The sequence below is a fragment of the Rhinoraja longicauda genome, chromosome 8, assembly GCF_053455715.1.
Source record: "Rhinoraja longicauda isolate Sanriku21f chromosome 8, sRhiLon1.1, whole genome shotgun sequence".
Classification (NCBI taxonomy): domain Eukaryota; kingdom Metazoa; phylum Chordata; class Chondrichthyes; order Rajiformes; family Arhynchobatidae; genus Rhinoraja; species Rhinoraja longicauda.
In genome coordinates, this window is record NC_135960.1 from 43924583 (window position 1) to 43946493 (window position 21911).

Here is a 21911-nt window from a genome sequence, read left to right on the forward strand (position 1 = left end):
TATTTAACAGCTAATAAAAACTGCAACATGTTGAGCCAAATAGTTTGGGTAGATAGAGAGAATCTATGGATTTATAGGTAGACATAGACTGGAGACTTGTGTGATCTTACATTGTAAATAAAGAGGGCATGCACTGTTTCTGCTCGAAAGATAATACATATAACACAGATGCACTATGATTCTATGTGATAGTATGACCTCTCTTGATCCCAATATCTGATTGTTTATGTTAGGATCCATTCTTGTTCATTTTAGGATAAGTGTACACAAAGTTTGATGACAGGCATAAACACAGACTTAAAGTGCCAGGTGTTTGTACATTGCCATGATTTTCCTTGTGTATATTGTGAACTTTAGTGAGCTTACAATGATATACTGCCGTGTTTCTACAACTTGCATTCCACTCAGTTTCAATGATATATATTTTTCTCCCCGACAGGTTGCGACATTAACCAATACGTCACTCTTGAAAATATAAGCTGTGCACACTTGCATGACGAAAACAGCATTTGAGGTAACAGCTATTTCCTAAAGTAAAACACAAAGCACTGGAGGAACTCAGTAGGTCAGGCAGCATCTGTGGAGGAAATGGACAGATGGCGTTTCGGGTTAGTACACTTCATCAGCCTGAAAAAGAGTCCCAACCCGAAACATCGTCTGTCCATTTCCGCCCCAGATGCTGCCTGACCCGCGATTCCTCCAGCAATTTATAATGGAACCAGAGCACTAACTATAATACAAAGGTTAAGAACATAGATTGGTACAGCACAGGGACACACAATTAGGCCCATGATCCTGGGGGGACAGGGCTTTCTCCATCGCTGCTCCCACCCTATGGAACTCACTACCTCAAACCGTCAGAGACTCCTCCACACTCACCACATTCAAAACATCACTGAAGTCTCACCTGTTCAGTACTGCCTTCAACCACTGAAGGTCACCCCACCTTCTGTCTCCTTTCTCTGTTCGTTTACTTATTTATCTATTTATTCACTTCCCTATGTTCTCTAAATCCCTGTAAAGCGTCTTTGAGTATATGAAAAGCGCTATATAAATGTAATGTATTATTATTATTATTATTATTATTATTATTATTATAATGTCCATGCCGAACATGATATCAAGACTAACCCTTATCTGCCGGCACATAATTAATCCATATCCCATCCACCCTGCATATCCATATGCCTGTCCAAAAGTCTCTTAAATAGAGCATATTGACTAGTTGCATCACGGCCTGGTTCAGCAACGTGAACGCCCAGCAAGGAAGGAGATCTACAGAGAGTGGTGGACACTGCCCGGTCCATCACGGGTCTGGATCTCCCCACCATTGAGGAGATCTACAGAGAGTGGTGGACACTGCCCGGTCCATCACGGGTATGGATCTCCCCACCATTGAAGGGATCTGCAGAAGGCGCTGCCTCAGAGACACAAGCTGGCCACGCTCTCATTTCACTCAGGCCATTGGGAGGAAAGTATAGGAGCCTGAAAGCCATAACATCTAGGTTCTGGAACAGCTTCTTCCCTACAACCATCAGGCTATTGAACACTACACCTCCAACTAAACTATGAGCTACCAACTGACTTGTTTGCACTTGGGACATCGGGTTTTGTTTTGTACATTATTGTATTTTAAAAATTTATTGAACCTCTTTTGTTTGGTTATTATATTATACATTGAGCGCTGTGTTGAAACCTGATATGATGCTGCTGTAAGTTAACAGTAGCACGTATTCTTATAAAACACATGAACTACAATTGCAAGTCAAGATTTGATTTTCAGCAGGCTGAAGATGGAACTAATTACAAGTCAATAGAATTCCAATTTACCATATTGATTCAAAATACACACATGGCATGCAGAAAAATGAGTGAACATTTGGGTAACAAATCAATCATCTTGATTGAGAGATACAGCATGGAAACGGGCCCCTTGGCCTGTCGAGTCCACGCCGACCAACCATCACCTGTTCACACTAGTTCGATGCTATCCCACTTTCTCATCCAATCCCAACACACTAGGGAAATTTACAGAGGGCCAATTAACCTACAAACCTGCACGTCTTTGGGATGTGGGAGGAAACGGGAGCACCTGGAGGAAACCCATAGGGTCACAGGAGAATGAGCAAACTCCATATACACGCAGGGGTCATAGTCAGGATCGAACTCGGGTCTCTGGTGCTGTAGTCATTTCTATCCAAAAATAAGCCTATCCTCATGAATAAGATAGCTTCAGTCTCAGATACAGGATTGGTGGTGTTCTTTTTTTACCGTAGGAGACTCTCAGCCCAGTTAAAGTAGAAGAAGCTGCCTGAAGGGACTTCCTCTTCGCTGACAGGTTACAAGCTCAGACGCTGATTTGCAGGAAATCTTGGCTAAATTTCCCAGTGCCTGTGGCAACGTTGTCTTCACAATGAGCACAGAGACAACAGCTTAGAAGAATGACGGGGGACCTCATTGAAAAGTACAACAGTGAAAGGCTTAGATGGAGTGGATATGGAGAGGATGTTTCCACTAGTGGGAGAGTCTTGGACCAGAGGTCATAGCCACAGAATTAAAAGACGTTCTTTTAGGAAGGAAATGAAGAGGAATTTCTTTAGACAGAGGGTGGTGAATCTATGGAATTCTTGCCACAGAAGGCTGTGGAGGCAATCAGTGGATATTTCTAAAGGCAGAGAAAGATAGATTCTTGATTAGTACAGGTGTCAGAGGTTATGGGGAGAAGGCAGGAGAATGGACTCTGCCTCAAATATCCACTGACTGCCTCCACAGCCTTCTGTGGCAAGATCGGACAAGTGCTGATGGGTTATCTTGATTGGTGTGGGCGAGTTGGGCCCATTTCGTGCTGTATGACTCTATTGAAAGGCTCTGACTATTCACAAGGATGATTATTTCTGTGTATGGGGCATTTGGTGCATGTTGTTGCACAATTTCATAAGGTCATAAGTGATAGGATAGATTCTGATACCTGCCTGCATTTGGCCCATATCCCTCTAAATATTTCCTGTCTAAGTACCTGTCCAAATGTCTTTGAAATGTTGTGAAAGTACTTGCCTCAATTACCTCCTCTGGCAGCTCATTCCATATTCCCACCACCTTAGCAGTTCCCAAGTTCTCCGACCTTTCTCAAGATCAGTCAACATTGTTGATGAAGTCAACAACAGGGTATTAGCTATCAGGAGAGGTTGGACAGACTCGGGTTGTCTTCTCAGGAATGTCTGATGTTCAGGGGAGACTTGATAGAAGTGTATAAAATTATGAGGGGCATTGCTCCAAAGGTTCATTTGCAAACATAACGTATTGTAGATTAGAAAGAGTGCAGAGAAGATTTACAAGTATGTTGCCAGGACTTGAGGTCTTGAGCAAGAGATAGGGAGAGGTTGGACAGGGGAGGACTTTATTCCTTGGAGCGCAGGAGGATGGGTGGGGGGGGGGGGGGGGGGGGGTGGATCATATAGAGCTGTATAAAATTGTGAGGAAAATAAATGTATTTTTCCAAGAATAGGGGAATCAAGAACCAGAAGACACAGGTTTAATGTGAGAAGGGAAAGATTTAATAGGAAACTGAAGGGCACCCTTTTCACTCAGAAGATGGTGGGTCTATGGAATGAGCTGCCAGAGGAGGTAGTTGAGACAGGCACTATAACAACATTTGGACAGGCACATGAACAGGAAAGGTTATAGGGATATGGGCCACATACTGTCAAACGGGACTAGCTTAGATGGGACAAGGATTTGTTAGCATGGAGAAATTCGGCTGAAGGGCCTGTTTCCGTGCTGAATGACTCTATAAAACCCATTCTGTTTTTTGTGATGCACATTCAAGGTCTATCGCTTTTCCACTATCCTGAAGGCTCGCCGAGAGTAGAACTGAATACACTTCAATTTCAGTCTCTACTTGAAGATTGCTGCTCCATCATCAAGATCATCCTTGAATAAAGGGCTTATTTGATTGCCATTTTAGTCATCACCATTAGCAGCCAATCCCATCACCACCAGATACCATGGCCATGATCAATGGCGGCTGTAAGATGCACTACAGCTCCCTCCAAGAACGCAAGAAATTGCAGAGAATTGTGGACGCATGCCAAACCATCGCGCAAACCAACCTCCCTTCCATTGATTCCATCTACACGATGCCTTGGCAAAGCAGCAGCATAATCCAGGACCAGTCTCACCCCAGTCACTCTCTAATCTCCCCTCTCTCATCAGGCAAACAGGTACAGAAGTGTGAAAAAGCACACCTCCAGATTAAGGGACAGTTTTTCCCCAGCTGTTATCAGGCAACTGAACCATCCCCTCACTAACAAATGGGTGGTCCTGACCTCCCATCTACCTTATTGGAGATCCATGGACTATCTCTAATTGGATTTTACTGAACTTTATCTTGCACTAAACATTATTCCCTTTATCCTGTATCTGTACCCTGTGGACGGCTTGATTGTAATCATGTAGAGTATTTTCGCTGACTGGATAGCACGTCACAAAAAAGCTATTCACTGTACTTCGGCACATAACAATAATAAGCTAAACTAAACTAGCAATGCTCCATATACATAGGTCAACACTTCCCAAATTCATGACTTATACCTGCCTTTGGACAATGGTCAGACTATCTGCAAGTTTTCCTCTACGTTAATAGTTACCCTAAACTTGAATAAAATGATAAACCACCAGGATTAACAAAAAATATTGGAACGTATAAACAATAGAAGAGCACCATCCACTCATATTTAGCTATTCATTCACCCACCATTCTTTAAACTTTAATATATTTCTAAAAAGGAATACGGTAAAGAACGTACTGAAAAGCAAACACATTAGTATTTGATGGCAACACATTCCTTTAAATTATTCCAATTATCTTTCCTCTGTTGCTGAAATACATGGACTGAAGGCAAATATTCTTGTTCACCGTTTACAATAAATACATTACAGTTCTTACTTAAATTGTATAACTATATCTTTTTTGAATCTCAGCTATTATTAAAAACAGAGCATACATTCATGCACTAACTTTTAAGCGTGTTACTTCAAATGCTGGAAATGCTTATCTATAGCAGGCTTCCCTTTATTTGATCAATTATATCACGCAGAACTAATTCACATCAAGTTATTTTCTGCATAAGATCACAAGATGTGGGAGCAGAATTAGGCCATTCAGCCCATCAAGTCTGCTCCACCATTTGATCACGGCTGATCGATTTTTCCCTCTCAACCTTTGACGCCCTTACTAATCGAGAACATATCAATCACCACTATAATAATATCCAATGACTTGGCCTCCACCGCTGTCTGTAGTAATCAATTCCACAGATTCACCACCCTCTGGCTAAAGAAATTCCTCCTCATCTCCATTCTAAAGGTACATCCTTTTATTCGGAGGCTGTGCCCTCTGGTCCTAGACGCTCCCACTAGTGGAAACATCTTCTCCACATCCACTATATCCAGACCTTACACTATTCACTATGCAGTAGAAAAATAAAATGCACTTTACCTCTTTGCTTCCTTCCGTGTCTGATTCACTGGTAAAGTCTTCGGTGTTAAGATTTTCAAAGTCTGATTCCCCCACAGCTATTGGCACAGTGACAGTCAGACTTGGATTGTGAATGAAGGACATGTTGTCACCTTCATCAGCATTGTATTTGCCCATACTACTGCCAATCCCACTGGTTGTGCAATTCCCGTCTTTATGATAGTCCACTTCTTTGCACAGTTCAACGGTCGTGTGGTCAGAGATGTAGATATCTTTCTTTTTCTGCAATTCATCGAGAGGTTTGATATCTTCTGTCACTTTGGTCTTGACGAAGGCTTTCTGAAATAATTCCTGCACGTTTCGCTTTACGTAGTCCACGCCATTCTGTATCCTGTTCACGGCAATCTGCAAGTTATTTATCTCATTGTCATCATCAGTAGCGGCTAAATTATCGGCACTGAACGAGCTCAATAGTAAGGCCAAAAATAGATTCAATACCTAGAAATCAAACAGAGGACAAATTACATTCACCTTCTCATTAATTCCATGCAACCATGTAGAAATACACCACAAAGTTCTCCCATTCTGAAGAAGTGTCCCGACCAGAAACACCAGTCTGAAGAAAGGTCCCGACCCGTAATGTTACCAATCCATCAACTCCAGAGATGCTGCCTGACCCACTGAGTTATTCCAGCTCTTTGTGTTTATCATTGGTGTACATCAGACCCTGCAGTTCCCTTTTTATTACATTGAAGTCCTTCCATAGTTCTTTCTAGCATCTCATTTTTACATGCAATGTGCAAGTTTTATGTGAGTTGCTTCACTAGCGTGTGTATATTAACAGTAAAGGGGACTATTGTATCTGTCTCCACCACCACCCCTGGCACACCACGCTCTGTGTAAAAAATAAACTTGACTGGCACTTCTTCTCACCTTCAAGTAAAGCTCTCTGGTTTTTGACATTTCCACCATGGGTAAAAGGTTCTGATTGTCAACTCTGATAATGCCTCTCATAATTTTAAATACTTCTCTGAAGTCTACCTCACCTCTGATGCTCCAGTGAAAACAATCCAAATTTGTCCAACCTCTCCTCTAATCCAATTACATCCAAATAATCTAATTATTTGAAAACTTATTTTTGAAATACATTATTAATCCATAGTGTCATAGTCATAGATTATGGAAACAGACCGTTTCGGCCCAACTTGCCCATATCAACCAACATGCCCCATCTACATTAGTCCCAATTGCCTGCATTTGGCCCATATCTCTCTAAATCTATCCTATCCATGTACCTAAATGTTTTTTAAACTTTGCAATAGTACCTGCCTTAACTACCTCCTCCGGCAGCTCGTTCCATACACCCACCAACCTTTGTGTAAAAAAGGTTACCCCTCAGGTGTCTATTAAATCTTCCCCCTTCACGTTAAACCTACGTCCTCCGGTTCTTGATTCTACTACTCTGGGGAAGATACTCTGTGCATTTAACCGATCTGCTTCTCTCATGATTTTATACACCTATAAGATTACCCTTCATCCTCCTGTACCTCAAGGAATAGAGGTTAGCCTGCTCAACCTGTCCCAACATCTCAGGCCCTCGGATCCCTGCCATACCCTTGTAAATCTTCTCTGCACCCATTCCAGCTTGACAATATATTTCCTATAACATGGTGTCCAGAACTGAACACAATACTCTAAATGTGGCCTCACCTACATCTACCTTTAAATTTGACACTTTACCAAGAACCAAAGAAATAAAAGTGTTCAAAGATGGCGTTACAACATACCACAAGGTTACCGATGACCATGACCATCATGAAGACAACGAGACACATTGACTGTCCGGCGACCTCCATACAGTCCCACATTGTCTCAATCCATTCTCCGCACAAGACCCGGAACACGATCAGAAAGGAATGAAAAAAGTCGTTCATGTGCCAGCGTGGCAGTATGCAGCGTTTCTCGATTTTACAGACAAACTCCTTGTAGTTTTTACCGAAGAGCTGCATGCCGACCACGGCAAAGATGAAGACTATGATGGCCAACACCAAGGTCAAGTTGCCCAGAGCACCGACTGAGTTGCCAATGATCTTAATCAGCATGTTCAGTGTCGGCCAAGACTTGGCCAGCTTAAAAACTCTGAGCTGAAAAAAAAATGGATAGAAAGTTAATCAAAAGATAGCACAGTGCAGCACCAGAACAGGACCTTCGGCCCACAAGGTCCATGCCGATCACCATGCCAAGCCCAACTCTTATCTACCTGCACATAATCCTTATCCCTACAATCCGTGTATATTTGTATGCCTATCCCAAGGAAAGGTCCTTTTTCTCCAGAGATGCTGCCTGACCCGCTGAGTAACTCCAGCATTTTGTGTCTATCTCTGCCTGTCCAAAAGGATTGCTTTTGGATTTCTTATAAGGTTTACTTGTTTAATAATTTTGACATTTACTTGTTAAAATCCTCTGTGTTTTTAACAAAATGCACTTGGGCAGCACAGTGGCGCAGCAGTAGAGTTGCTGCCTTACAGCGCCAGAGACCCAAGTTCAATCCTGACCACGGGTGCTGTCTGAATGGAGTTTGCACACGTTCTCCCTGTGACTATGTGAGTTTTTTTCCGTGTTCTCTGGTTTCCTCCCACATTCCAAAAATGTGTGGTTTTGTAGATTAATTGCCTTCTGAAAAATTGTCCTTAGTGTGTAGGATAAAACTAGTGTACGGGGCGATCGCTGGTCGGCGTGGACTCAGTGGGCCGAAGGGCTTGTTTCCGTGTTGCTTCGCTGAAGTCTAAAGTCTAAAGAAACAAAGACATCCATATTTTGTTAACTGTAATATTGATGCATTATATCGGGGATAATCCAAGATTGAGAGACATGAAATATTTGTAATTACCAATCGGAAAGATCGCAACACAGACAATCCTTCCACATTTGCAAGACCCAGTTCCATGAGACTAAGGCTCACAATAATGCTGTCAAAAATGTTCCATCCTTCTTGAAAGTAGTAATAAGGATCCAAGGCAATGATTTTGAAAATCATTTCACCAGTGAAGATTCCAGTAAATACCTGGATAAAAGCAATAATAATTGTGTAATTTTCAACATTTCAAATAAAACAGGTTTATAAAGTTACTGTTGTACAAGATGTGTAGGAAAGAACTGTAGATGCTGGTTTAAATCGAAGGTAGACACAAAATGCTGGAGTAACTCAGCGGGACAGGCAGCATCTCTGGAGAGAAGGAATGGGTGACGTTTAGGGTCGAGACCCTACTTCAGACTGAAGACCCGAAACATAACCCATTTCTTCTTTCCAGTGATGCTGCCTTACCCTCTGAGTTACTCCAGCATTTTGTCTACTGTTGTACATGGCTGGGGCCGCACTTAATGTACGGGTCCACTACTGATTTTTTGGCAACTGGTGGTTTGACCTTTCCTTTAGTCCGGACAAAATCTCCCCCCCCCCCCCCCCCTCAGAGGTCCCCCTGAATGTGTGGTGCCTAGGACGGGTATGACAGCCGATCTCAACCTCATCAGGACTTTCGCGCTGACCAGCAGGTCAATTTTGCCTCCATGTAGCCAGGTCTCTGGAACTCAAACCTGGCTGGAGCCGACAGATCCATTCCCATAGCCGACTTCCGAGGCCGATTTTGTGGGCCAAAATCTTTGGTCCAACTTGCCCACGTGGAGCAACATGCCCCATCTACACTATACTGCCTGCGTTTGGCCCCATATCTCTCGAAAACCTTTCCTACCCATGTTCCTGTCTAAATGCTAGACAGGGACCCTGCAGGGGAGGGGGACAGAGAGCAAGGAGGGACCCGGCAGGTGTGGGTCATAGAGAGCAAGGAGGGGTGGGTCAGAGAGAGCAGGAGGGATTGAGTGGAATTAGTTGATGTGATTTAGGCTCTAAATGAAGAGGTTGTGATTGACTTCATAAAACAATAGGTCGACTCCAATGTCGACTCCATTGTTGTAGTTAACGTGGGCTAAATATTGGATGGTGTGACATAGAATGTAGAACATAGAACAGTACTGCACAGGGAACAGGCTCTTCGGCCCACAATGTCTGTGCCAAACATGATACCAAGATCATATCTTATCTGCCTGCACATGATCCATATCCTTCCATATCCATGTGCTCATCCAATTGTCTCCTAAATGCCACTATCGTATCTGCCTCCAACATCACCCCTGGCAGCGTGTTCCAGGCACATAGAGAAAGAAAAAGCATTAAAGGGTGAACCATTTTTGAAAAGGAATAAACTGGCAGGAAGGCATTAAATATATTCCAAAACATAAAGTGCTGGAGGAACTCAGCGGGTCAGGCAGCAAATGTGGAGGGAATAGTCAGACACTGTTTTGGGTCAGGACCTCAGTTAGATTGATGGAGTAAGGGGGAGAAAGCTGGAAAAGAGAGGTGGGGGCGGGACAAAGCCTGGCGAGCGACAGGTGGATACAGGTGAGGGGGGGGGGGTGCTGATTGGCAGATGGATGGCGTAAGGGACAAAGGCTGGAGCTGAAAAGGAGACAAAAGGGTGTCAGATAAGGAGAGAAGATGAGGAGGGAAATGTAAAGCCGGAGAGAGGGATATGGATGGATGGGGTGGGAGATTGGGGGGCAGGAGGGATGGGGAAACAGGGGGATAAAGCGGAAATGGGGAATTCGTGGATGGGACATGAGTGTACTCAGGAGGGGAAAGGGCAGGGCAGACTATGCCAGAGTTTTGCAGGGAAATTGTGGCTATATTTCAATACTGGTTAAGTTGGAACTGTTTCTGAAGAATATATGATTTTCAATTTTTAAAAAAAAATTGAAGTTATAAGTTTTATATAAATAAACTTAATTAAATGTAGAAGAAAAGTTTAATTTATAACCAGTGCCACTGCTTGATTTAATGCGCGAGCAATGTACCAATGGTATTTAGACACAGCTGAAAAATCTTAAAGCAAAACCAAAATACTCAAAACAAAAGCAGAAAGTGGCGGCAGAGAGGGGGAATATTAAGCATCTGCAGAGAGTCTTCTGATAAAATATCAGAATGGAATTTGGTACTAAAATGGGCTACAGATACCTAACCAATAGGTGAGAGAGTTTTATCATTATCTAGTCTAGGTGATATCTTTTCACTGTGTCTCGGTACATGTAACAATAATAAACGAAACCAAATCAAGCTGCTTTATATATTTTGTGTATGTTTTTGTATAATTGTCTACACTTGTTCTGACTGCCTTACTTATTGATAACTAATTTAATATTCTACCAAATGAAGCCAATACTACAACCAACTTGACCCTGTGCGTACAAAATTATGAGAGGCACAGATAGAATAGACAGACAAAACCTGTTTTCCCATAGTGGAAATATCCAACACCAGAGGGCTTAGCTAGAAGGTGAGAAGGGCAAAGTTTAAAGGAGACTAGCCCGAGTGGACCCGTTGGGCCCAAACCTCTTCTGCATTGGTCCAGCACCCACTCCTCTCCCCCATTCCCCCCTTCCCACCCCCACTCACCCATTCCATCCCCCCTCAACCCCCCTTATCCCCCCTCCCCCCTCAGCCACTCCATCCCCTCTCAACCCCCGAAACCTCTCCTGCATTGGCCTAGCACCCTCCCCTGCTCCCCCTCCCCCCCCCACTCACTCACTCACTCCACCCTCCCTCAATCCCCCTTATCCCCCCCTCCCCACCTCATCCACTCAATCGCCCCTCAACCTCTCTTATCCTCCCACCCCCCCCGCCGTTTGCACCATCGTAAAGTCAAAATAAAGTCGAAGCATCATAAATCAGGGAGCATCTGTATTAGATCACGTGGCCAGAAGCGAGCTGCGGCTCGCTATGGGTGGCTGCCGTTTGCACCATCGCAAAGTCTAAATATCGTAAGTCGAAATATCGTAAGTCAAAGCATTGTAAGTCGGGCAGCAACTGTATTAGATCAACGAGCCTCAACTGCGCATGCGTGGACCTTCGCCCATTGTGACGTAGAAAATGCAGCACGGCGGTGACGGCCAACTTGTCTGACCCTCTGTCGCCGCGCTGGCGTGGGGCACGACAGACGGGCACTAATTCTCCCGGTGGGAGGGGGGGGGGGGGGAGCGCATTTATTAAAGTTTATTCAGCAGCAACGGCAGCTGGACGGCTCAGCTGCGCCCCCCCCCCCCCCCCATTGGCCGCCACTCCCGGCATTCAGGCAGGTCCCATTGTGACGTCGAACGCTGCAGACGGCCTGGGGAAATGGAAAAGGTGATTATTAAGCTTTAAAATGTCTATAACAAAAAATATAACACCAATTTGAATGAAACTTCCTCCAGCCCACCCCAGGACAATTGTGATTAAGGTGGGCCTAAAATTTTCATGCTAATGTGTACTGTTTTGGCTGTATTCTGGGATCAAGCAAACTGATAAACCAACAAACTAACAAGATGAGAGTTTTAGTAATAAATAGGTGTGGGGCAAGTTTTTTTGCACAGAGGGTGGTGGGTGCCTAGAATGCACTGTCAGGCAGATACGATAGTGGCGTTTAAAAAGCTTTTCGATAGGCAAATGGAAGCGCAAGGAATGGAGGGATATGGGTCATGTATAGACAGATGAGATTAGTTCAGCTCGGCAGCATGTTCAGCACAGAGGGCTGAAGCTCCCATTCCTGTGCTATGCTGTCTATGTTCTAGCATGGCAAGGTGCGATGTGGGTCAATTGAACATATACCAAGTTGCCGTTAGAAAGCACACTCTCAAAGTCCTCGGTCATGGGGTAATGTTCCATCGCCATGAACAGGGTGTTGAGCACGATGCAGATAGTGATGGCCAGATCCACAAAAGGGTCCATAACAATCAGGTGGACAATCTCCTTCACTTTCAGCCATTGCGGATGGCAGTCCCAGATCAAGAAGTTGTTTGCAAACTTGTACCAACAGGGCGGAAATTTCTGTCGCGATTCTTCCAGTTCTACAGTGAGGAGACAAAAGTTATAAAAAACATCAATCAATGAATCAAACCGGCAGATCAGATAATGCCTACCAATGTTACACAGTCCAGTTTCAGTTTAGTTTATTGCCATGTGTACCAATGTACAGTGAAAGGCTTTTTTCTTGTTATTTGCTGATCAGTCAGCAGAAAGACTATAAATGATTACAAAAGATAGACACAAAGTGATGGAGTAACTCAATGGGTCAGACAGCATCTCTGGAGAAAAAGGTGACATTTTAGGTCTGGGCCTGTGCTCAGACCGGCTCAGTCTGAAGAAGGGTCCCAACCCAAATCGTCACCCGTCCATGTTCTTCAGAGATGCTGCTGCACTACTTCTGCACTTTGTGTCTATCTTTGCTATAAACCGGTGTCTGCAGTTCTTTGTTTCTATACATGGTTACAATCAAGCCATCCACTCTATACAGATACAGGTTAAAGGGTATTTAATCGGGGCGTCACAGTGGCACAGCAGTAGAGTTGCGGCCTTACAGTGCCAGAGACCTGGGTTCAATCCTGAGTACAGGTGTTGTCTGTACGGAGTTTGCACGTTCTCCCTGTGACCTCTGGGTGCTCATGTTTCCTCCCTGAAACTGGGTTTGTAGGTTAATTGGCTTCTGAAAAATTGTCCATAATGAGTAGGATAGAACTAGTGTACGGGTGATCAATGGTCGGCATGGACGTGATGGGCCGAAGGGCCTGTTTCCACACTGTATCTCTAAACTAACTCCACAACTCTCTAGGGGAGGTTATGCCTGAGATACATTACCACCTCCAAGGTCAATCAGCTCTCTCTCCCATTTTCTATTCCACCCTTACCCCCCCACCCATTACCAGTCAGAGGGTGGTGAAGGTGTGGAATTCTCTGCCTCAGAAGGCAGTGGAGGCCAGTTCGTTGGATGCTTTCAAGAGAGAGCTGGATAGAGCTCTTAAGGATAGCGGAGTGAGGGGGTATGGGGAGAAGGCAGGAACGGGGTACTGATTGAGAGTGATCAGCCATGATCGCATTGAATGGCGGTGCTGGCTCGAAGGGCTGAATGGCCTACTCCTGCACCTATTGTCTATTGTCTATTGTCTTTTGTATTCATTACCCTCTCTCCAGGACCCATTGAGATCCTCCGGCCATTTGTTTTTAAATTCCCTATGCGCCCATCAGTTTCAGATTAGCCGTATCTGGGCTACTGTCTCCACACTACATTATTAAACAGAGTTACTACCATCATCTCCTTCATTCATTATTCATCATAGGCACTGCCAGAATTAACTTGCTCACTTCCAGCAAAAAATCTTGGATTAGTCAGATATCAAGCTGGAAAAGGGGGCAGAGAAGATTTACGAGGATGTTGCCAGGACTCGAGGGCCTGAGCGAGAGGGAGAGGATGGGCAGGCTAGGACTTTATTCCTTGGAGCGCGGGAGGATAAGGGGTGATCTTATAGAGGTGTACAAAATCATGAGAGGAATAGATCGGGAAAATGCACAGTCTCATGCCCGGTGTAGGGGAATCGAGAACCAGACGACATAGGTTTAAGGTAAGGGGGAGAAGATTTGATAGGAACTTGATGGGTGATGGGGATGTGAAACAAATTGCCAGAGGAGATAATTGATACTTTTGCAATTTTTAAGAAACATTTAGACAGGTACATGTATAGAATAGGTTTAGAGGAATATGGGCCAAACGCAGGCAGGTGGGACAAGTGTAGATGGGGCATGTTGGTTAGTTTGGGCAAGTCGGTCCGACGGGTCTGTTTCCACGCTGTATGACTCTATGACTAATGCTGAGAACTATAGCGGCCATTTCAAATCCAATGTAAAGAGTTTTGTGCTGCTCATGTTCAGAGGCAACTGTTGTCCTAGTAATTGGTTCGTTGATTGTTGCTTATTGACAACACTCCAGCACAAACTTTTGTCTTCCTGAAGATACCTCCAGGAACACAGTACAATGAAAAGCTTTTTTATTGCATGCTATTAAGTCAGCAGAAAGACTTTTCACGATTACAATCAAGCCACACATAGTGTACAGATACAGGATAAGGAAATAATGTTTAGAGCAAGATAAAGTCCAGTAAAATCTGATTAAAGATTGTCCAAGGATCTCCAATGAGGTTGATGGGCGATAGGCACAAAAAGCTGGAGTAACTCAGCGGGACAGGCAGCATCTCTGGAGAGAAGGAATAGGTGATGTTTCGGGTCGAGGCCCTTCTTCAGATAGATGGGAGGTAAGGACCGTTCCCTAGCTGGTGATAGGATGGTTCAGTTGCCTGGGAAGAAACTATCCCTGAATTGGGAGATGTGCTTTTCACACTTCTGTACCTCTTGCCAGATGGGAGAGGGGAGGAGGGAGTGATTGGGGTGAGACTGGTCCTTGATTATGCTGGTGGCCTTGCTGAATCTAGGGCACATCATGTGCATAGATTTAGATTTATCCCCAAGGCTTTTCTCTGTCCACAGAGGGATTGTGGCATCAGGAAGTTGACCTTTACCTCCTGAGAGAGCCGGGCCATATCAGGAATCAATGTCAACACAATGGGTCCAAACCACATTGACACTCAGTTGCTGCCAACACCCTTTTCAATCTAAACACAGCAGCACATTGACAAAGCCCAGATATGCTGAGAATTAAACTGGAAGGAGCTACTGTGAAACATCATAGCGGCAGATTCTCCTATTTCTGTGCCCTGGCACACTTGATCTACTCTGACAGTGTCTGGAGGGAAATCGTACCAGCAAAGAAGCTCACCTGATTTTACATTCATCTTAATTAATGGAAAATAAATCAACAGTGATGTTAGTTCCTCCCCAGCTGATATCTTTTCTTTACGAAATGCAGTGATCCAATCGACCAAACATATTATTAGGAAACTCTCCGTCATTTGCTTGTGTCCAATAGATCTGCTGCCTCCCAATGCAATCATTAGGCAAATGCTGAAGTGCAATAAAAGCGTAGACCAACCTTCCATAGTATTTGTGAGAATGCTGACCACACTTAAAGCTCTCTGCCTCGGAATGGAATCATCCAGAAAATCCATGGAAAGTTGATTAGATCTAATCCTTTTCTTCTTACGATCTGCATCTGTGTGGGTGCCCTGGAAATCACACACACTCAATCATGCTGTTTAACTCGCCATGCTCACTGTCAAATATCAGTAGCAACAATGGAATAAAACTTTGTGCATTACAAACTTAGCCCACACCTCTCTTGCTTACATTTTAAGTTTGGTTAATTTATGGATACAGCATGGAAACAGGCCATTTGGCCCAGAGTCCGTGCCGACCAACGATCACGCATACACTAGTTCTACTCCTACACACTAGGGACAATTTCTGGAAGCCAATTAAAGTAAAAACCTGCACATCTTTGGGATGTAGGAGGAACCCGGAGCACCCAGAGGAAACCCAGGTGGTCAGTGAGAATGTACAAACTCCGTACAGATAGCACCAGTACTCAGGGTCACTGGCGCGGTGAGGCAGCATCTCTACTGCTGCACCACTGTGGCACCCTTTTCTTGGTCTGTGAAATGTACATGAGTGGAAACAGGTCTGGATATGATGCTGCTGAGGCACTCTTGAAATCGTTGACCTCGCAGCAGCAGTTACAAGTGGTGTACCATTGTAATTAATAATTTTTTTGTTTTAAACACAGGGAGGGGGTAAAAGGGTGGCTCGGAGTTGAAGGTAATGGTGAACAGGCCAGTTGATTTACTCAAATGAATGATGCATAGGGCGCCACAGTAGCACAGCGGGTAGGGCTGCTGCCTCACACCGCCAGAGACCCGGCAGTGACCTTGGGGGCTGCCTGTGTGTGGAGTTTGCACGTTCTCCCTTTGACCACGTGGGTTTCCTCCGGGTGCTCCGGTTTGCTCCCGTATCCCAAAGACGTGCGGGTTTGCAGGTTAATTGGCCCTCTGTAAATTGCTTCTAGTGTGTAGGGAGTGGAAGAAAAAGTGGGATAACATAGAACTAGTGCGCACTGGGGATTGATGGTTGGTGTGGACTCGATGGGACAAAGGGTCTGTTTCTATGCTGTGGCTTTAAACTAAATAACCGTTTTATTCAAAGACCACTGAAGCACTGCATGTTTTATATCATTCAATACCTTCCTTTTGCATATACATTTAACAAGTCTTAACACATTTTTTTAAAACCCTGGTGGCATCTGATTATCATTGAAAGTAAAGAGAACATTTTTCTTATACATTTTTACACATCCTATGATCGCTGTTGCCCTGAGATTGCTGAGCCATTCCTCATTTACTGACACTGCTAATTATTTGCTGACATATTGTTAACGTAGAGAGTCTATAAGGACTTTATCAAAACACTTGAGTGAATTAGTGCTCACAGCGCCAGAGATCCGGGTTCGATCCTCACCTCGGGTGCTGTCAGTGTGGAGTTGCCCACTGCCCATTGGAAAGTGGATTTGGTTCTGCAACTATAATGTAAATTCATAATCTTGTAGGACGTGGATGAGAAAGTGGGATAACAGAGCATCTTTTATTCACTCAGAGGGCATATGGAACGAGCTGCCAGAGGAGGTAGTTGAGGCAGGGACTACTATCACAACTTTTAAAAGACATTTGGACAGGTATGGATAGGAAAGGTTGAAAGGGATATGGGTATAATGTGGGCAGGTGGGATTAATGTAGATGGGGCATCTTGAGCAACATGGGCAAGTTGGGCTGAAGGGCGTTTCCATGCTGTATGACTCTAGAACCTTTGTTGGGAAAGTACAAGCTCATGCTGGATTGAGTTTGAATAATTCCCCTGTACTACACTCCAAGCTGCTTCATGAGGAATGGTTTTATCTGAGTTCCAGTCACCATGTTGTCTTACCTGAAAAAAAATTATGTGTAAATAACAAAATGCTGGAGGAACACAACGGGTCATGCAGCATCTGTCGAGCTAAATGGGCAGGCAAAGTTTAGGGTCGGGACCCTTCTTTTCACCGATTAATCAGTAAGAAAGGCCGCGACCTGAAATGCGTCAGCCCATTCCCTCCACAGCTGCTGCCTGACCTGCTGAGTTCCACCAGCACTTTGTCTTTTATCAAGATTCCAGCATCTGCAGTTCCTTTTGTATCCAAAACAAATGTGCATTATTATAGAGAATTTAATAGCACAACTCGAAAAAAAATCATATATTATAAAACACTACATTTATAGCATTAACCCAAATGAATCACATATACAGTGCATTGTTGATTTTGTTTATATATATAAACATAGCTTACATCAAGGCATCTTATACCCTAGGAGACGACATGGCTTCTTATACTCTAGGAGACGACATTAGTACAGTACAGGCTGTAAACAAATTATCTATGTGGACCTTTGTCACTAAGGTCAAAACTATTGACATTTCCCACCAAAGGGCCACTACCAGCCTTGAGAAGGCCCAACTTTCACTGTTTAACAGGTTGCCAGCCTTAGTTACCCTCCACTGAACAAGCGACATAGAACATAGAACAGTACAGAACAGGAACAGGCCGTTTAACCCACAATGTCCATGCCAATCATGATGCCAAGTCAACTAATCTCCTCTGTCTGCACGTGATCCATATCCCTCCATTCCCTGCATATCCATGTGCCTTTCTAAAACCCTCTTAGACACCACTGCCTCCACCATCAACCGCATTAGTCCGTTCCTGGCATTCACCTCTTTCTGACCCACACATCTCCTTTAAAGTTTGTCCCTCTCACCTTAAAGCTGTGCTCTCCAGTCTTTGACATTTTTAACCTTGGAAAAAGGTTCTCGCCTTCTACCCTATCTATGCCTCTCATAATTTTATATGCTCTTATCAAGTCTCCCCTCAACCTCCAACGTTCCAGAGAAAACAACCCAAGTCTGTCCATCGTCTGGGTGGAGCAGTGGCGGAGTGTTGCTGCTTCACAGTGTCAGAGACCTGGGTTCCATTCTGACTATGGGTGCTGTCTGTACAGAGTTTGTACATTCTCCCTGTGACCGTGTGGGATTCCTCCGGGTGCTCCGGTTTCCTCCCACTTTCCAAAGACATGCAGGTTTGTAGGTTAATTGGCGTCTGTAAATTGTGTGTAGTATAGAACGAGTGTATGGGTGATCGTTGGTCGGCACGGACTCAGTGGGCCAAAGGGCCTGTTTCCGTGCTGTATCTCTAAAGTAAACTTTCCTTGTAGATAGTACCTTCCATTCAGGCAGATCTCATAAGGGATCTCAAAGGGGGATGGCTTTAACCAACTAAAAGACTGACAATTGTCAGATGTAACAAGGTCCCAGTATATCTGGCATCTTTAGATGAACTTTCCATAAAAGATTTGACAAGAGGTGAGGGGCAAAGTTTAAGGGAGATATGTGGGGCAACTTTATTTTCTTTTACACAGAGGGTGGTAAGTGCCTGGAACCTGCTGCCAGGGGTTGGTGGTCGAGGCAGATATGATAGTGGCGTTTAAGAGACATCTGGATAGGCACATGCATATGCAGGGAATGGAGGGATAAGGATTGTGTGCAGGCATCATGTTTGGCACAGAGATCGTGGGGCAATGGGCTCATTCTTGTGCTGTACTGTTCTATGTTCTGTAGGATTTAAGGGAAAGGCCAAACTAATGTTACATTGCGATAATCCATTCTATCCATTATATCTATTTTTAACCTTGTTTGAATCCATCCATTATATCCAAGTCTGTCACTCCACATCTTTCATTTTTATTCACTAAGTGGATTCTTGAGTCCCAGATTGATGGTGGAAAAGGGAGCTACCTCCTGAGACACTTATATAGGGCCATTCTTTGGAAGAATGAGACACAGCTCACTGCAGTAAGATCCTGATGAAATTTGGCAGGTCTGAAGAAGGGTCTCGACCCGAAACGTCACCCATTCCTTCTCTCCCGAGATGCTGCCTGACCTGCTGAGTTACTCCAGCATTTAGTGAATAAATAGAGGGTTCATGGATATTTTCCTTGCTTTCCAGTAATGTGCTTATTCAACAATCATTCATGATGTCTTCATTCAAGTCCAACTAGGGTAAACATAGAGTCTTTTACCCAGGGTGGGGGAATGAAGAACCAGAGGGCATAGGTTTAAAGTAAGAGGGAAAAGATTTACTAGGAATCTGAGGGGCATTTTTTTTTCACACAGGGGGTGGTGGGTATATGGAACAAGCTGCCACAGGAGGTAGTTGAGGCAGATAATATTTAAGACATTTTGACAATACATGATTAGGAAAGGTTTAGGGATATATGGGTCAATCGCAGGTAGGTGCACTTTTATTATGTCTTTTTAATATATATTCTGATTTTTGTTGTTGTTTATGATGTTTACAGATTACTGTGTTTATATATCTGTTGTGTTGCTACAGTAAGAATTTCATTGTTCCGTTTCGAGACATATGACAAAACACTCTTGACTCTCTTGCGACTAGTGGAGAGGGGACATCTTTGTTGGCATGGATGAGTTGGGCCGAAGGGCCTGTTTCCATGCTGTATGACTCTATGACGTCCAACTTTGTGACTCAAACCCGTATTGCTATCGGTAGGACTTTCGATGTACTCCTAGCTGACCCGAAATGTCGCCCACCCTTTTTCTCCAGAGATACTGCCTGACCCAGAGATACTGCCTGATCCAGCACTTTATGTGTACCTACTGGCTGACATTGCCCGCTGCCTTTCTTTAAAACCCCAGACCATTTGCAAGCTAGCTGAGCTCTGCATTTCCCCACTGCATCCTAGTGGATAAACACATACTGACGTAGCCTTCAAATCCAACCTAACTATATGAAACTTTCTTACATTATCATCAGTAGATGGCTTATCTATTATCACCTCTGGCAGTAGGCGTCCGATGGGTGAGGTTGGTGTCGAGAGTCCACCGGCCAGTGAGACCACTCCGTTACAGTCCACCGTGCTGTGCTTCTTCCCATTGACGGGAAGGACAGGCAGGATCTTGGAGCAGCGGCTGGCCTGACTGACGTTACTGCTGCGCCGCTCGCCCTGTCTGCGGGGGATGAAGAGCGAGCCCCGACGGCTCTCGTTGTCCTCAAACGTGCTGTGCTCGTCGTCGGCAAAATCGTTCTCCGAGCCCACGTCCTTCGTCCGGGCCTTGAAGCTGAAGATGCTGCTCCTGCTGTTCCGTCGGGGAGAGAAGATGGAGCCGCGGACACTGAGCAGTGACTGGAAGAGAAGGAGAACACACTTCACTCAGTGTCACCCATGCTTCACACACCAATGTGATTCCTTTAACTTAGTTTAGGATTAGCTCAGCTTAGCTGAGTTTGGAGACACTTCACTCAGTACCACCCACACTTTACAATAATACTTGATTCCTTTAGTTGAGTTTTCGTTGAGCTCTAGTTCCCTAGTTGAGCTCTAGTTGAGCTCTGTTTTAGTTTAGAAACACTACACTCAGTGCCACCCACTCTTTACACTGATATTTGATTTGTTGAGTTTAGTTGAGTTTAGTGACACTTCACTCACTCAGTGTCATAAACACTTCACACTGATATTTGATTCCTTTAGTTTAGTTTAATTTAGATTGATTCAGAGATATAGTGCATAAACAGGCCCTTCGGCCCTTCAGGTCTACTCCGGTCCTTTGGCCTTGGGATCCAACAATTCAATCAGTTCTTTGTATTTGTAAACCTATCAAAACACTCCTGAGAACAACTTAAGTTTAGTTCAGAGATGCAGCATGGAAACAGGTCCTTCGGCCAAACTTGCCAATGCTGACCAAGACACCCATCAACACTGGTCCCACCTGCCCGCATTTTTGGCCTATATCCCTGTTAGCCTATGCTATCCATGTACCTGTCCGTCTTTTAAATGTTGTTATAGTACCTGCTCAAGTACCTCCTCTGGCAGCTCTGTGTGAAAATGTTATCCCACTAAGTTACCTCAGCACTTTGTGTCTATCTTTGGTTGTCGTTGTGACTATCCCTCGAGGTCGAGGATGATGGTCTACGTTCCGATATCAGAACGAAGACGCCTGTGTGTTTGTTTAACATATACTTGATGTTGCACTCCAAGAAGCACACGGTCCTTCACAAATCAATCAACTCATTCCAATGGCAAGGGAACCAAGACGATTGGAGCTGATAGATCTGTTGCAGCCTTCATCCGCCTTCACAGCCGTTGAGTTCAAGATAACTTTGTCCGCCGGGTCCGCCGTTGAGGTCTTGTGGGTTGGATCGTTCTTAGTCTTGACCCTCATCCTCGACCTTAATGCCGTGGGTGGCCCTACCAGAAGCTAGTGCTTCTGACAGCATCGCTCTCGGAATCATGGGGGCACGCAAGCCTCTTCACCACGACAAGGTGAATGATCTGAAGAGGATGTTTGGTACAGTGCCCTCCATAATGTTTGGGACAAAGACCCATCATTTATTTATTTGCCTCTGTACTCCACAATTTGAGATTTGTAATAGAAATAACTATGTGGTTAAAGTGCATATTGTCAGATTTTATTAAAGGGCATTTTTATACATTTTGGTTTCACCATGTAGAAATTACAGCAGTGTTT

At 44.3% G+C, this 21911-nt stretch overlaps 1 protein-coding gene across 7 annotated transcripts in view; it reads right to left on the minus strand.

Moving 5' to 3' along the window:
• LOC144595905 (sodium channel protein type 2 subunit alpha-like) overlaps nucleotides 1–21911 on the minus strand; it is a 114465-nt gene that overhangs the window by 45464 nt on the left and 47090 nt on the right. For 5 of the 7 annotated variants that reach the window (XM_078403790.1, XM_078403792.1, XM_078403789.1 and 2 more), the window contains exons 12-17: nucleotides 20189–20569; nucleotides 15382–15514; nucleotides 12174–12412; nucleotides 8367–8540; nucleotides 7264–7620; nucleotides 5498–5974 (exon numbers count right to left, since the gene is read on the minus strand). In XM_078403790.1, coding sequence (XP_078259916.1) covers nucleotides 5498–5974; nucleotides 7264–7620; nucleotides 8367–8540; nucleotides 12174–12412; nucleotides 15382–15514; nucleotides 20189–20569 — 1761 coding nt within the window. The remainder of the gene's footprint in view (nucleotides 1–5497; nucleotides 5975–7263; nucleotides 7621–8366; nucleotides 8541–12173; nucleotides 12413–15381; nucleotides 15515–20188; nucleotides 20570–21911) is intronic. The other 2 variants (XM_078403794.1, XM_078403795.1) reach the window with 1 other exon arrangement.